The following is a 12,936-nucleotide window of genomic DNA, read 5'->3' as shown; positions in this document are numbered from 1 at the left end:
TCTTTATCTCGCCTTGACAGGCGGGGGCGTGGTCAGAACTGCTGCGTCATCCAACCAGGAAGAACCCGTTGGAGTTAATCGCACACGGAGGAGCCAGTAGAATAAGCTGCTGCCAGTAAGTACAAACATTACTTCTAGAAACCAGCAGACGCGTCGGCGTGTTTTCTGACGGGCAGGTTTCTCTGGACGTTTACGTTTTTCCCTGTTGCGCTTCGAGTTGAAGGACAAACTTTAGGAGTTCTTGGAGGTAAAGTTTCCACGAGTTCATCCAAGGACAGCCGCATGGTGGTTTCAGGTTGCTTTTCTGTTATGGTTAAAGAATGTCGTTATTAAACACTTTAATAAACACGTTTTAAACGACCTACAGGAAGAATAAATCAGGTTTCCTGACTGTTTGCAGCTCATCTGCACCATTACGCGTGTCGACTTTAACTCTGGAGAGAGGTTTGGCAGAACTGGCAGACTGTTAAAGTCTTCATGAAGTTAGCAAAATGCCGAGTTTTGACTGAGTTGGTTATTGGCATGAAAGTAGCTCGCACCATATTTAGACTGCCTGATATCCATTTCTGCTAATATTGGGTGGCAGCAGCTTTGACAGATGTAGGACATGCCAGCTGAGACTTCGCAGATAATAGGAACGAGGCTTCTCTGTTCTAAAAACAAGCAGACGGATGCCACGCAGAAACCCACGGGCAAATCTATTATTAGTATGGCTTTTATTTTAGCCTCGTCACACGAGTGTCTTTATAGACAACAATCGGTCAATTTGGAGCACAGACGATCACGTAAACATGAATCTATAACCCATGATCCTGTCTGCCGTCTACAGAGTCGCAAGTGCATGATGCCAGATGAGATGTCTAGGCCTTTAATCCGAGAAAGAGGCGATGGCGGAGCCCGACACCTGGAAGCCTCCGTCTCTGATCCCAGTACCCCGGTGATCGGCATCCTGGGCACCGGAGACTTCTCCCGCTCACTGGCCCGGAGGCTGGTGGCCTCTGGCTACCAAGTGGTGGTGGGAAGTCGGACCCCCAAACGCTTCGTAGCTCTGTTCCCCGAGGATGTCGAGGTGATGCGCACACATTCACTCTGTAATTGGTGTTTTTGTTTCTTTCCCCTGGGAGATAATTATACATCCTTTTGACATTTTCCCACGAGGGGGTAATTCCACTTGTTCTCACGATGACTACATCATTTATTTTGTTTAGATTTCTAGTTAAAGGTGCAGTTTGTGAAATATTTTCACACACTCATTGATTTACAGTATACAAATTATCTATCTATCTATCTATCTATCTATCTATCTATCTATCTATCTATCTATCTATACATATCTGTACATATCTGTAAAACTCTATAGTAATATCCACCTGTATATTATATTCGATACATATCCAGCTGTAAATTTAGTTCACAATACTAGTTATCTATATATTATACTCATAGGACAAATCTATCAGTAAAATTCTGTTTATAATAGTATCCATCTCTATATTTATTCAGTAAAAACCCATGTCCATGGTACTTATGGAACCATTGTTTATCCTGCACATTGCTGCTATTGCACTTCTGGTTAGACCTAAACTGCATTCCGTGGCCTTGTACCTGTCTAATGACAATAAAGTTGAATCTAATCTAATCTGTCTGTCTGTCTGTGCATACACTTTAGATTTTTCTATAAGGTTCAGGATTTGGACACATTTTCTCAGTTTCCCTGCTGCTTTTTAGATAAATGTGTTGGCGTGATTGGTGCACACGTTCCCAATTTGGATTTAAATCCATTAACAGACGTTTCAGGTACCACCACGGAAAGATTAACCTGACCCTAGCCAGATTGATATCGCTCCGCCTAGCTTCACTCACATACATCTGGGACATCTCCCATAGAAAGTGATTTCTCCAACCAATTTTATTGTCTAGCCAATCAGGACGCAGGGCTGGAGTTTCATAAATGTGACTTAGTGGAAAAGGGACCGTGAGACTGATTCAGACAATTCCTCGCATCGAGGAAGCAAGCGTTAACATTGATGATGCTATTTCCTCCGTGTTGTCCAATTTACCTAAAATTGTTTCATTAAAAGAACATCAGAGAACGCCTCTGAAGGCTTTTGTTGGTGAAAACCATGTTTTCGCCCTTCTCCCGACCGGATTTGGCAAGTTTTGTTAGCGGTTAGCGCGAATCATGTTAGGAGGCCTTTAGTCCTCAACGCGGTCGGCCCGGGATCGACTCAGACCCGCGGTGCTTTGCCGCCTGTCTTCCCCCCTCTTCCTGTCAGCTCACTGTCAATAAAATGCGTGCCACTAGAGCCGCAAACACATTTTAAAAAAAAAATTTTTTTCCTGCGTCGCTCTCACAGCGTCACAGGTTAGCTTCGGTGTGAGTGGTTGAAATAGCACGTCGATAAAGATGACAGACAAGTGGCTTATCCAATCATCTGCAAGGATTTTTGATAAGGCCCAGCCTTCAAAAAAGGCAATTCCTATGGAGAGGTCCCAGGTGGATGTGAGTGGAGCTAGGCGGAGCGAAATCCATCTGGCGAGAGTCAGGTTACGGAAAGATTGCTTAGATTGAAATTGGGCGATAAGGTTAGCCATTGAAGAATTTTCTCCAAATTGTGTTTTGGGCCTTCATGTTTTTTTGTTGTGCACCACTCGGCGAGTTTGGAGGCATTTAGTGCAGCTTTAGTAGACGTCAGGTTTACGTTCACTTCTGATTTCATTGTGCAGATGCCATCAGTAGTTCCCGTAACACCCCACCACAGTGTTTAACAGAGGAGCTTGACCATTTCCTTTTCCTATGTCCTACTCTCTGATCCAGATTCATGTCGCCCCGAGGGCTCCTAAAGGGCTTTTTTCTCAAACTGTAATCTGACCGTCATGTTTATGTGCTTAAGCAGTGATTTCAATTTTACAGTGCAGCCTTTGTAAATGTGTTCAGGGAGCTGCCTCTCGCTGTCCAAAAATGGAAGCGCTTTCTATAAAAACTTTTGTTTTTCTACGCAGCGGAACTGAAATGCAAGTAATCTGCCTTTAAACCTGGAAGTGTGTGCCTTGTTTCTATGCAATGCATGTAATGTAATTGCAGGGAGCCATAGGAGCATTAAAAACAGGGTCCTCTGTGTTGCAGGTGACCACCCAGTTGGAGGCAGCCAATCAGGCAGACCTGGTCTTCGTTGCAGTTTACCCCGAGCACCACTCCACGCTGGTGGAGCTGAAGCCGGCACTGGTTGGAAAGGTACTGGTGGATGTCAGCAACAGTTTATGCATCAACCAAAACGGTCCATCCAACGCCGAGCTCCTGGCAGACTATTTCCCCGAGAGCTCGGTGGTTAAGGGCTTTAACACCATATCTGCCTGGACGCTGCAGATGGGCCCCCGAGACGGAGGGAGGCAGGTAGGACACATCAACGGCTCCGATGGTGTTTTTCTTTATCGACTGAAAATAATAATAAACCGTTTCTGGAATGTTTTACCTGCAGGTTTTCCTGTGCGGCAACAGCCAAAAGGCCAAGAACACAGTGAAGTCAGTCTGCCACAGGATGGGCTTCATCCCCGTTGACATGGGTCTCCTTTCTTCCTCCTTGGAGATAGAAAATATGCCGCTCCATCTCTTCCCATCCTGGCGCTTCCCTGTTTTCTGCACGTCGTTTCTTTTCGTCTTCTTCTACCTGTACAACTTCTTACGGGACGTGCTGCAGCCTTTCGTCACAGAGGGAAAGAAAGTCTTCTACAAGATGCCCATAGAGATCGTGAACGTCACCCTTCCCTCCGTGGCCTTGGTGATGTTGGCGCTGGTCTACCTGCCGGGTCTGCTGGCCGCCTTCGCCCAGCTGCGCTCCGGGACAAAGTACAACCGCTTCCCCAGCTGGCTGGACCGCTGGCTGACCACGAGGAAGCAGCTGGGACTTTGTAGCTTCATGTGTGCGGTTCTGCACACCATTTATAGCCTGTGTCTTCCTCTGAGGAAGTCTGCTCGCTTCAAACTGATCGCCGCGGCCTACAAACAGGTGAGATGAAGAAGCAGAGGAGGTCCATGTCTAGATTTGCAGGACAAGCATGGTCTATGATATAGTTGAGCATGTCGTATCAGTCTGTCTATTTAATCACCCGTCCATTTTTTTCTCTCTCTCCATCCATCTGTTTGTCCATCACTCCTTTTATTTATCTATTTTTTAATCCATCCTTTTACCCATCTGTCTTTTTTCATCCATCCACCCAGTCAGCCTTTTATCCATGCAGCTGTTTTTTGCAATATTCTATATAAAGCCTTTCTTCAACAGAAATATATGAAAGTAATCTATATAAAACTGTTAAATAATTAAAAATCTCTTTTTGAGAACTCAATTTAAAAAACATGGTTATGAACATTGTTGCGTAATCCCTGTTCTGAGTTTCTTTTCTGTTCGTTTTCTAGCTTAATGCTATTCATGAGGTTTAACGGCGCCATAAAATGTGCCGCTTTATTAGATTAAGTTAATTTTGCACCAGTTTAGCTCTGTATGTGGTGTCCAGGTGAAGAGTGGTGTGGAGGACCCATGGGTGGATGAGGAAGCGTGGAGGATGGAGCTGTACCTGTCCGTGGGCATCATGGCCCTCGGGCTGCTCTCCCTGCTGGCTGTCACCTCTCTGCCTTCAGTGGCCAACACCATCAACTGGAGGGAGTTCAGCTTCATCCAGGTACCCACTCACAGATGTGTTTCGCGTCAGCCTCCTTTTTGGTTGCTCTTACTGACCATGACGGCAGAGAGCGATGGGAACAGATGTGGCAGGCGATGCTCCCTCAGAGACACAGGAGGTCTCCTGGAGCTCCTAGCTGAGCTCTGGAGGTCCCACACATGTAAACACCGAGGTTTTCCACTCCTGCAGCTGCCCCAGATTCACAGCTAAACTTATCCTGTGACAAAGCCACCAAAGTGTCGTGACTCAGCATGCACACACTTCCTCTCTTCCTTTCCTTCCCTCCTCCTGTCCTGGGGACTTCACAGTCGCCCTGTGCTACGCCCCCCCCCCCCAAACCCCCCCACCACCACCACCACCACCACTTTCATCTCTCAGTAATCCGCTGGCCGTCAGATTAGTCATGTGCCGACAAGAGGAAGGGCAAATTTGTGCTTTTGTAAATGTAGAGTGGCTGGGTAAAGCTGCAGGATAGTGTGCTCATCTGCCTGCTAAATGCGCGACAGAGCACCTTCCACTGGAACTACATAAGTTTAATAAGTGGACATTATAAACATCCTCTGTCAGGATTCCTGCTAACCTGTTTAACCATTTCATTTAGTGGCATGAATTAAGCAAGTAGCGACTAGAAGTTAATAAAGATGTACAGTGACGTTTAAAGGAAAGTGCACCCTCTTTGAATTCCCAGGTTTACCATATAATAAAATGGTCCGGTGCCAGATTGTACAAACAGCCGAGTCCACATACATTTTTTCTTAAACAAAAGTCCCCACTACCTCCGGCATTTTTTTATGTTTTGTTGCCTCACAGCCTGGAACAATATTTGATTTTTTTTGAGTGTTTTTACCATTTCATGTACATAGCATGCCAACAGCTTTGCCTTTCAAAAAACTTATGCTTATATTTATAGATCATGTAACCCTTTAAATGCACACAGGGGGACTTCATTTCAATAATTATGGGAAGTTATGGAACCATAAATTCTGGTTCCATAACTTATATATCCCATCATCGACTCATATAATTATATCACAATATAGTTCTTAATTTCGGTCGGTACAATATAATTACGATATTGATATAGCCAAAGTAAAAGCCTCAGAAAGACTGAAAGAATGGCCACAACAGATGCCTGTACAAACTTATGACAATTATTTTGCCATGTTCATAAAAATCCTTCAATATAACATTTTACGCAAAACCTGGAACATCAGTCAGCAACAAATGCTGTAAACATAGATATTAAAATATCGGAAACTGTTGTTGAATTTTTATATATATATATATATATATATATATATATATATATATATATATATATATATATATATATATATATATATATATATATATATATATATATATATATATATATATATATATTACTAAAAGAAGATAAAAAATCTTTCTGTTATAGATTAAAATGTAATAACTTAGGTAAAAAGCCAAGGGTGTGGGGAGTGAATACTTTGCTGGGCGCTATGATTTAGTAGCATGTAGAAGCACCTGTAGCCATGATTATTCTCTGAAGCCGTTTGTGTCTGACTTTATCAGTCTCTCGTTGACTTGTGGAGGAATTTTGGCCCAATCTGCTCTACAACGTTGTTCTCAGTTTATTAAGGTTTACAAATAGTTTCTGCACAGCTGCTGAAGGTTCCCACCACTACTTTTCAGTCAGGTCATGTTTGGACTTTGGCTGGACTATCGCTACACCTTTATTCTTTTTCAGTCATTTTAAATTTGGTATCGTTCTGCTGCTGATAACCCAATTTGGGCCAGGCTTCAGCTGTTGTACTCACACACTGCATTTGCTTTGCAGTTAATATCGCTTCCTCAGTCTCATCTGTCTAAAGCACAATGTCACAGACCTCTAGAGGTTCCTTCAGATGCAACTTTGCAAACTTAAGTCACGCTGCCATTTCTTTTCCTTCAACTATTCTAGACAAGTTATACTTGTCCAGTTTTTGTAGCTGTGCCTTCATGAAGTTCCCATTTATGGGAAGTAAAGCCCTAGAGTCTCAAATGGAGGTGACTGAAGTTTCTCTGAGCACTGCGTGGTCCGGCCTTTGGGTGAATTTGATGGGACATTCGCTCCTGAAAAGATTGACAGCTGTCTTAAACATTTCCCTCTTCTAAATAATCTTTCTCAGCATAGAATGATGGACTTTGAATTGTTTGGAAATGTCCTTATAACCCTTCTCGTACTGACAGGCAGCAAAAATGTATTCTTTTTAGATAATTCACCCCCCTCTTTAATCCTATAGAAGGGTGTCCTTATTTGTTGTACAGAGGTTTCTGCTGTCTTCATTAATTCTTTAATCTCAAACCTGCAGAGTGTGTGGAAAACGTTCACAGGTAGTTTGGACATTAGATGCAGGTCTGAAAATCTCAACGACTTTCTGCCCAACGCTGCTGCACCTTTCCAGATTCACAGCGTCAAAACTATGTGCAGCACTCTGCTTATTTCTTCCGCATAAAGATTCAAGTGTTGTCAAACGTCTGATGGTACATCATTGCTTCTGTGAAGTAGACCGACTCCAGTAGATTCAACAAAGAAAAGCAAGGCTGTTTTTTGTTTTAGCCCCTGTTCTGTGCTACAGACAACCTTGGGGCGTTTGTGGTGGCTTGTGGGCCCTGAAGGTCCAGTAAGCAGCTCAGTCAGTCACAGAGGAAAACACCAGTAGGGTCTCTTAAGGTCAGGAGTGGTGGGTCAGTGTGTGTCCTCAGGGTCTGCTGTTGCCTCAAGCACCGTCAGCTAAAGCTATGGACTCGCTGACTCCGTCTCTGCCTCTTTAAAACAACAAAAACATGTGACATCGTTAATGGTTGTTTGCAGTAAAGATCATTTCCAGTTTTGGTATCTTGCAGGGCCTTGTAAAAGTTTAAACTTTGTCACATCCTGTCACATTACAACCATAAAGTTCAATGTGTTATGCTGGGATTTGACGTGAGAGACTAATGCAAATTACCTGCAATTGTGAACAGGAAGGAAAAAGGGATACATGGTTTTCTAAATGTTTTAACAAACCTCTGGAGGAGCTGCAAGATGCACAAATATTAGCATTCAGATCAAAAATGTGGCTGTAGTGGCTAGAATAAAACCTTTTGTCGAGAGAAAGTTAGAAGTACACCAAAATGTTACTTTTTAGGCAGGCCATCTCAATGAACACAGCAGACACATTGAAACCTGGTGTTGAAAGTATTGTTCTGAAGGGATGTTTTCCTTCAACAAGAGAAAAGCTGGCCATAACTCATGCTAAGATGGTTGATACAAGAAAACCTGTTAGAAGCTGCAAAATACTTTAAGGAGCATAGACATGTTATATGCCTATACAAAAAAGAGAAAAAAAACAAAACAGTTGATCATGATAAGATAAGGCTATATACACTAAACGTCCATCCTAATAGTGTTTTTTAGCCTGAATAGAATTCCAGTACCAGGCGTGATGAGCTGACATAAACATGGCGCCATCTGCTGGCAGTACTGCAGAACTACCAGAAAGCCAGATGGTGGCCATTGACGCAGCTACTTAATAGCTATATTAATATTAATACTGCACCTTTAACAGTAAATAACCAGAGCTACAAAGGAACGATTTAGGTCAATGTCCAGGTCCAATGGTCCAGTCAAAGTCCAGACCTAAATACAAATTAGTCTTTGCCAGAAGTTGATATGCTCTCCATTCAATCTGATGGAGCTTCAGTTATTTAGCAAAGAAGCATAGGTGGGGAGACCCACCCAAAATTACTGCTGTGGCTGCATCTGAAGGAGTTCCTGACGTCACAATTGCTTATTTTCCTGATATCATGCAGCCTTTATTTAATCTTTTCAATGTTTGTTTGGTGTTTTGCAGTCTACCCTCGGTTATTGTGCCTTGTTCATGGCCACCGCCCACACCCTCCTCTACGGGTGGAATCGAGCCTTTGACCTTAAACAGTACCGCTTCAACATGCCCCCCACCTTCGTCCTGGTCCTGGTCCTGCCCTTCGCGGTCCTGCTGGGCCGCCTGGCTCTGTGCGTGCCCTGCGTGGCCGGGCGGCTCCGGAAGATCCGCCGCGGCTGGGAGAGGAGCAGACACGTGTGCTTCACGCTGCCGGCTGAAGACTGCCGCAACGGGCTGGAGAACGTCAGTAATGTGTGAGAAATGCTGTTACTTTAAGAAACAAGGTGCAAATCTAGAGGAAATAAAATATTTATACTATGCTGGTATCTGTCTAAGACTGCTGGTGTTCTTCACAACAAGGTAGCAGGAAGATCCTGAGGGCATCCAAGCAGGCAAACTTTCAGCACTACACACTGCCAGAGATGACTAGCTTTATGAAATGTATTTTTTCCTCTGGTTTAAGTGTCAATCGTAGTAAAGAACAGGAGCTCTTTTGAAAATGTTTAAACGTTGTTGAACAAACAAAGCTACTTAAACAAATCAGAATTAGTTTCTTATTAAATCCTGAAAAAAGTAAACCTTTCATGTGATTATTTGTATTTATAAATGAAGCTTTAGGATTTTAGTTTTAAGTTTTCTAGTAAATTGGAAAGAAAGAACTTCATATGTGTTATTATTTATAAGCATATCTTTTTACTACTCATTTCTTTCTTTCTGAAATGTGCCATCAACTATAATCTAACACAACTTTGACAGATTAATTAGCAAAATGAAGAAGTCTCCTAATGTCTCATCGGTTTCAAACTCTGGATTCTATTTACCAATTGTGTACCTTTTTTTTTTTTTTTTTTAAATGACAATTGATTCTGCTGGATTTAATTAGGGGTAGTAGAGTAAAGGGGGTTGAAGACAAAAATCACACCAAACATCTCAGATTTTTGCCAGTAAGATTTGAAAACCATGTTATCCTCTGGCCCGTCTTGTGAAATCTGAATAACATATATTAAGGTTTGTGGTGCTGGTGTGAAGAAATGGGAGAAATATCAAGGGGTATGAATACTTTACCTTCTAAAAAGCACAACTCCTCACTTACAAGGAGACTTGTTAAAAAACTAAAATTATAGTGATGTAGTAAAAACTTTACAGTGCTCTTCCTGAGGCAGCAGTAAACACTACCGTATGTCTAGGACTCTAGGTGCCATTAAGGTATGTCAAGTATTAGGAACTGGCCATCCAAACATTTTTTTTTTTTTTTGGTGCTAATGAGTCATTAGCTCTTTGAGTATTAAGGGAGCTGGTTTGTTGTATGTTTTCTGTTACGCCGTCATTGTTCACTTCTGTCTATTAACGTTTATATAGCTGTGCTGCCTTTCAATTTGAATTTTCTTACCAATAAACGAATATCAATTTTGAAAAAATGAAATAAATCCCTGGAAACTGAAATAAAGTTACTTTTCTACAAAGAAAAATGGTGTCTTTGCTGTGTGTTTGTGTTGATAACGAATACAGCCAGCGGCCTCATTGGGTTACACAGCCTGTATTAAAACCACGTAATGACCTTTGAACCGAGTCGAAAGGTCAAATATATTCCACTATTCACAACAGGAGAAATCTGAAATATACATATGCTGCCATCTTGTGGTGACATTCTGAACTGCATCGGGGAGAAAAACGTGACTTAATTTTATTTACAGATCCTACAAATAGGTGGGGTCTTAAAATAATGGAAGCAAACTCCATGTTAGATTTTAGTTGATTTAAGATCACCAAAGGTGTAAGCTTGTTGCTTGTAGTGATCAGGCCACTCAGGAGATCCCTCCCACTCGGACCCAGCTAATCTGACGCGTGACAGGATCGCAGGACGAATTGGGCAAGAGCGCATTGAGTCGGCGGTTCGAGGAGCAGCAGCTTGTCCCTGTCACCATGGCTGTAAGTGCAGCCTTTCTGTAAACTAGCCTTAAAACTAGTTATTTTTTTCCTACAGCGCCACCAAACCCAGCCGCCACGCGTGTGCTGACTTTTCCGCAATCAGATCGCTTCAGCAAGAGCTCCACGCGTGGAGCCTTTTCACGCTCACATGGTCCCTCCGTCCGCTTTAACGCCCCTTTTCTTCCTCTTTCTTTCCCAGGAGAATTTTGAGAAAGCAGCAGAGGAGGTGAAGGTCCTGAAACAAAAACCAGACACGGCAGAGATGACGGACCTTTATGGTTTATACAAACAAGCCAAGGAGGGGGACGTGAAAACGCGTGAGTGGGACATCTTGTCTAAGTTTTATATCCGGGTTAGGAAGGGCGGGGTTGAAAAATTGATGTTTTGTCTTAAAGCAGGTTTGACTAGGTCGGCTAAAGAGTGCCTGGACTTTATTCAAAGTTTCTTATCAGATTGCCTTGAACAAAATGGCTTCACGTTAACCCTTCTGTTGCCTCACAATGAAGCAGTCCAGCATTTTGAAGCCTGCCATTACAAAGTTTTGCAGATTCATAAATAAATATTCACACCTGATCATTTTTTTCCCCACAATGCAACCACAAAAGTCAGTGTAATTTATTGTGATTGTTCTTTTACTTTTTTTTTTTTTTAGAAATAACCAAACACAAAGTAGTGCACCATTGTTATGTAAAAGGGAAAATATATATTATTTCAACTTTTTATTACTTTTACAAATCAAAAATCTGAAAAGTCTGGTGTGCATTTCCACTGTCTTGTGTCAGTGCCTCTGGTCCAGTCTGTATTTTTTATATATATATATATATATATATATATATATATATATATATATATAGATATAGATAGATATATATATATATATATATATATATATATATATATATATATATATATATATATATATATATATATATATATATAGATATAGATATATATATAGATATATATATATATATAGATAGATAGATAGATAGATAGATATTTATTTATTTATTTATTTATTTATTTATTTATTTATTTATTTATTTATTTGCAGCCTCTTTAGCTGCCTCCTTCCAGGGGTTCCCTGTATTTAGCAGAATCCATTTTCCCACCAACTCTGATCACCTTTTCATACTTGGGCCTATAAAGACATAGCTTCTGTCACGCTCATTCATGAGTGTTAAACATGTAGTGTTGGCATTATGAGTAAGGTTTCAATTAAACCATAATCAGCGAAATGGAAATGAACAAAGGCAATATAACTTTAGATAAAAGAACAACCACTAAGAAAGTCCTTGTGTAACAAAAACCTTTTACTTGAGTTACTGTAAGTCAAAAATGCCTTCAATGAAAATTTGCACAACACAGTGTAGCTATACAGCGAGCCAAGCATTTCCTCACGCGCACCAAAATGGCCCAGCAGGGGGCGACTCATTTACCCAGTTGTGTCAAGAGTAAACTGTATGAATAGATTGATGCTAATTATCTACAAGAGGCAGAAGATGGCTATCAGAGCCACTCCTCAGCAGGATTAGAGGTGGTGAGAATGTTGTTGTATTTAGCAAAATGTTCTGAATGCAGAAATAACCATCCAGCCTCTTCTTTGCACCAAGTTTCAACCCCAAGGGAAGGTTTGGGGTTGAATAATCTCCACTATCACAGTCAAGGAGTTCTAGTAAACTATTGTAACACACTGGTTATGGTTGTCTGTTCTGCAGACTTTGACTGTGTTGTGTGGGGTTGCTTGAGGCTAAACTACTATAGCTAGGTTGGCTTTTGCAAACCCATGTAATTGTTTTTTTTTTTTTTTTATATCCACAGAACGTCCAGGGATGCTGGATTTTGCAGGAAAAACAAAATGGGACGCATGGAACGCAAAGAAAGGTTATTATTCCTCGAGCTTTATTATCAATACCTCAACACAATAAAGCTAATAGATCAAAAAACGAAATCAACAAACCTATAAGAACAATTTGCTTTTTCTCTTGTTTCTCAACCAACAGGTCTGTCCCAAGACGAAGCAAAGGCAGCTTATGTTGAGTTGGTGGAGAAGCTAAAAGTGAAATATGGAATCTAGAGGCTTCAAGAGACGCAACAATAAACAAATACAAACAAAACACGAGACTTTCTGGTTTTGCTTTTGAAATAAGATTTCAGGACAGAAGACAGTTTTAACTGTTTGCTAATTAAAAAGCTGTAAGCTGAGGACTGTCAAAACATTAGAAGAATTGCAGCTTTTCTCTCCCTTACCTAAACTATTGGAGGAAAATGCATGAGACTGTACAGGTGATTCACAACTTTTACTTTCCAACCATCTACCACTATTTTTTTTTCTACCACTCAACTTTCCTTTAAAGTACGTCTGATTCTGATCTGATTTAATACACTTGGTCCAGCACTCTGACCAGCCAGCGTCTTTATTGCATTGGACACAGTGCTCTGTCAG

The 12,936-nt window shown here is 41.4% G+C and overlaps 2 protein-coding genes across 3 annotated transcripts; both read left to right on the top strand.

The window, feature by feature from the left end:
* On the top strand, positions 1 to 8,887 carry steap3 (STEAP family member 3, metalloreductase). 2 transcript variants are annotated; one of them, XM_012871745.3, is made up of 6 exons: positions 1 to 115; positions 830 to 1,069; positions 3,128 to 3,394; positions 3,480 to 4,007; positions 4,513 to 4,677; positions 8,532 to 8,887. In XM_012871745.3, the coding sequence occupies exons 2-6, from the start codon at positions 842 to 844 to the stop codon at positions 8,817 to 8,819; spliced, it is 1,476 nt and encodes a 491-aa protein (XP_012727199.2). In that variant the 5' UTR covers positions 1 to 115; positions 830 to 841; the 3' UTR covers positions 8,820 to 8,887. The 2 variants fall into 2 exon arrangements, with proteins under 2 accessions (XP_012727199.2, XP_012727200.2); XM_012871746.3 differs by lacking the exon at positions 1 to 115 and adding an exon at positions 122 to 247.
* Positions 8,888 to 10,346: 1,459 nt separating this feature from the next.
* LOC105932533 (acyl-CoA-binding protein) lies at positions 10,347 to 12,607 on the top strand. The gene is made up of 4 exons (XM_012871750.3): positions 10,347 to 10,490; positions 10,690 to 10,807; positions 12,312 to 12,374; positions 12,494 to 12,607. Exons 1-4 carry the CDS (start codon positions 10,485 to 10,487, stop codon positions 12,565 to 12,567), a joined length of 261 nt encoding a protein of 86 aa, XP_012727204.1. The 5' UTR covers positions 10,347 to 10,484; the 3' UTR covers positions 12,568 to 12,607.
* The last annotated feature ends 329 nt before the right edge of the window (positions 12,608 to 12,936 follow it).

The sequence above is a fragment of the Fundulus heteroclitus genome, chromosome 24 (assembly GCF_011125445.2).
Source record: "Fundulus heteroclitus isolate FHET01 chromosome 24, MU-UCD_Fhet_4.1, whole genome shotgun sequence".
NCBI lineage: Eukaryota > Metazoa > Chordata > Actinopteri > Cyprinodontiformes > Fundulidae > Fundulus > Fundulus heteroclitus.
Note: the sequence above shows the minus strand (reverse complement) of the source record. Positions and strands in the feature narration are given on the sequence as shown.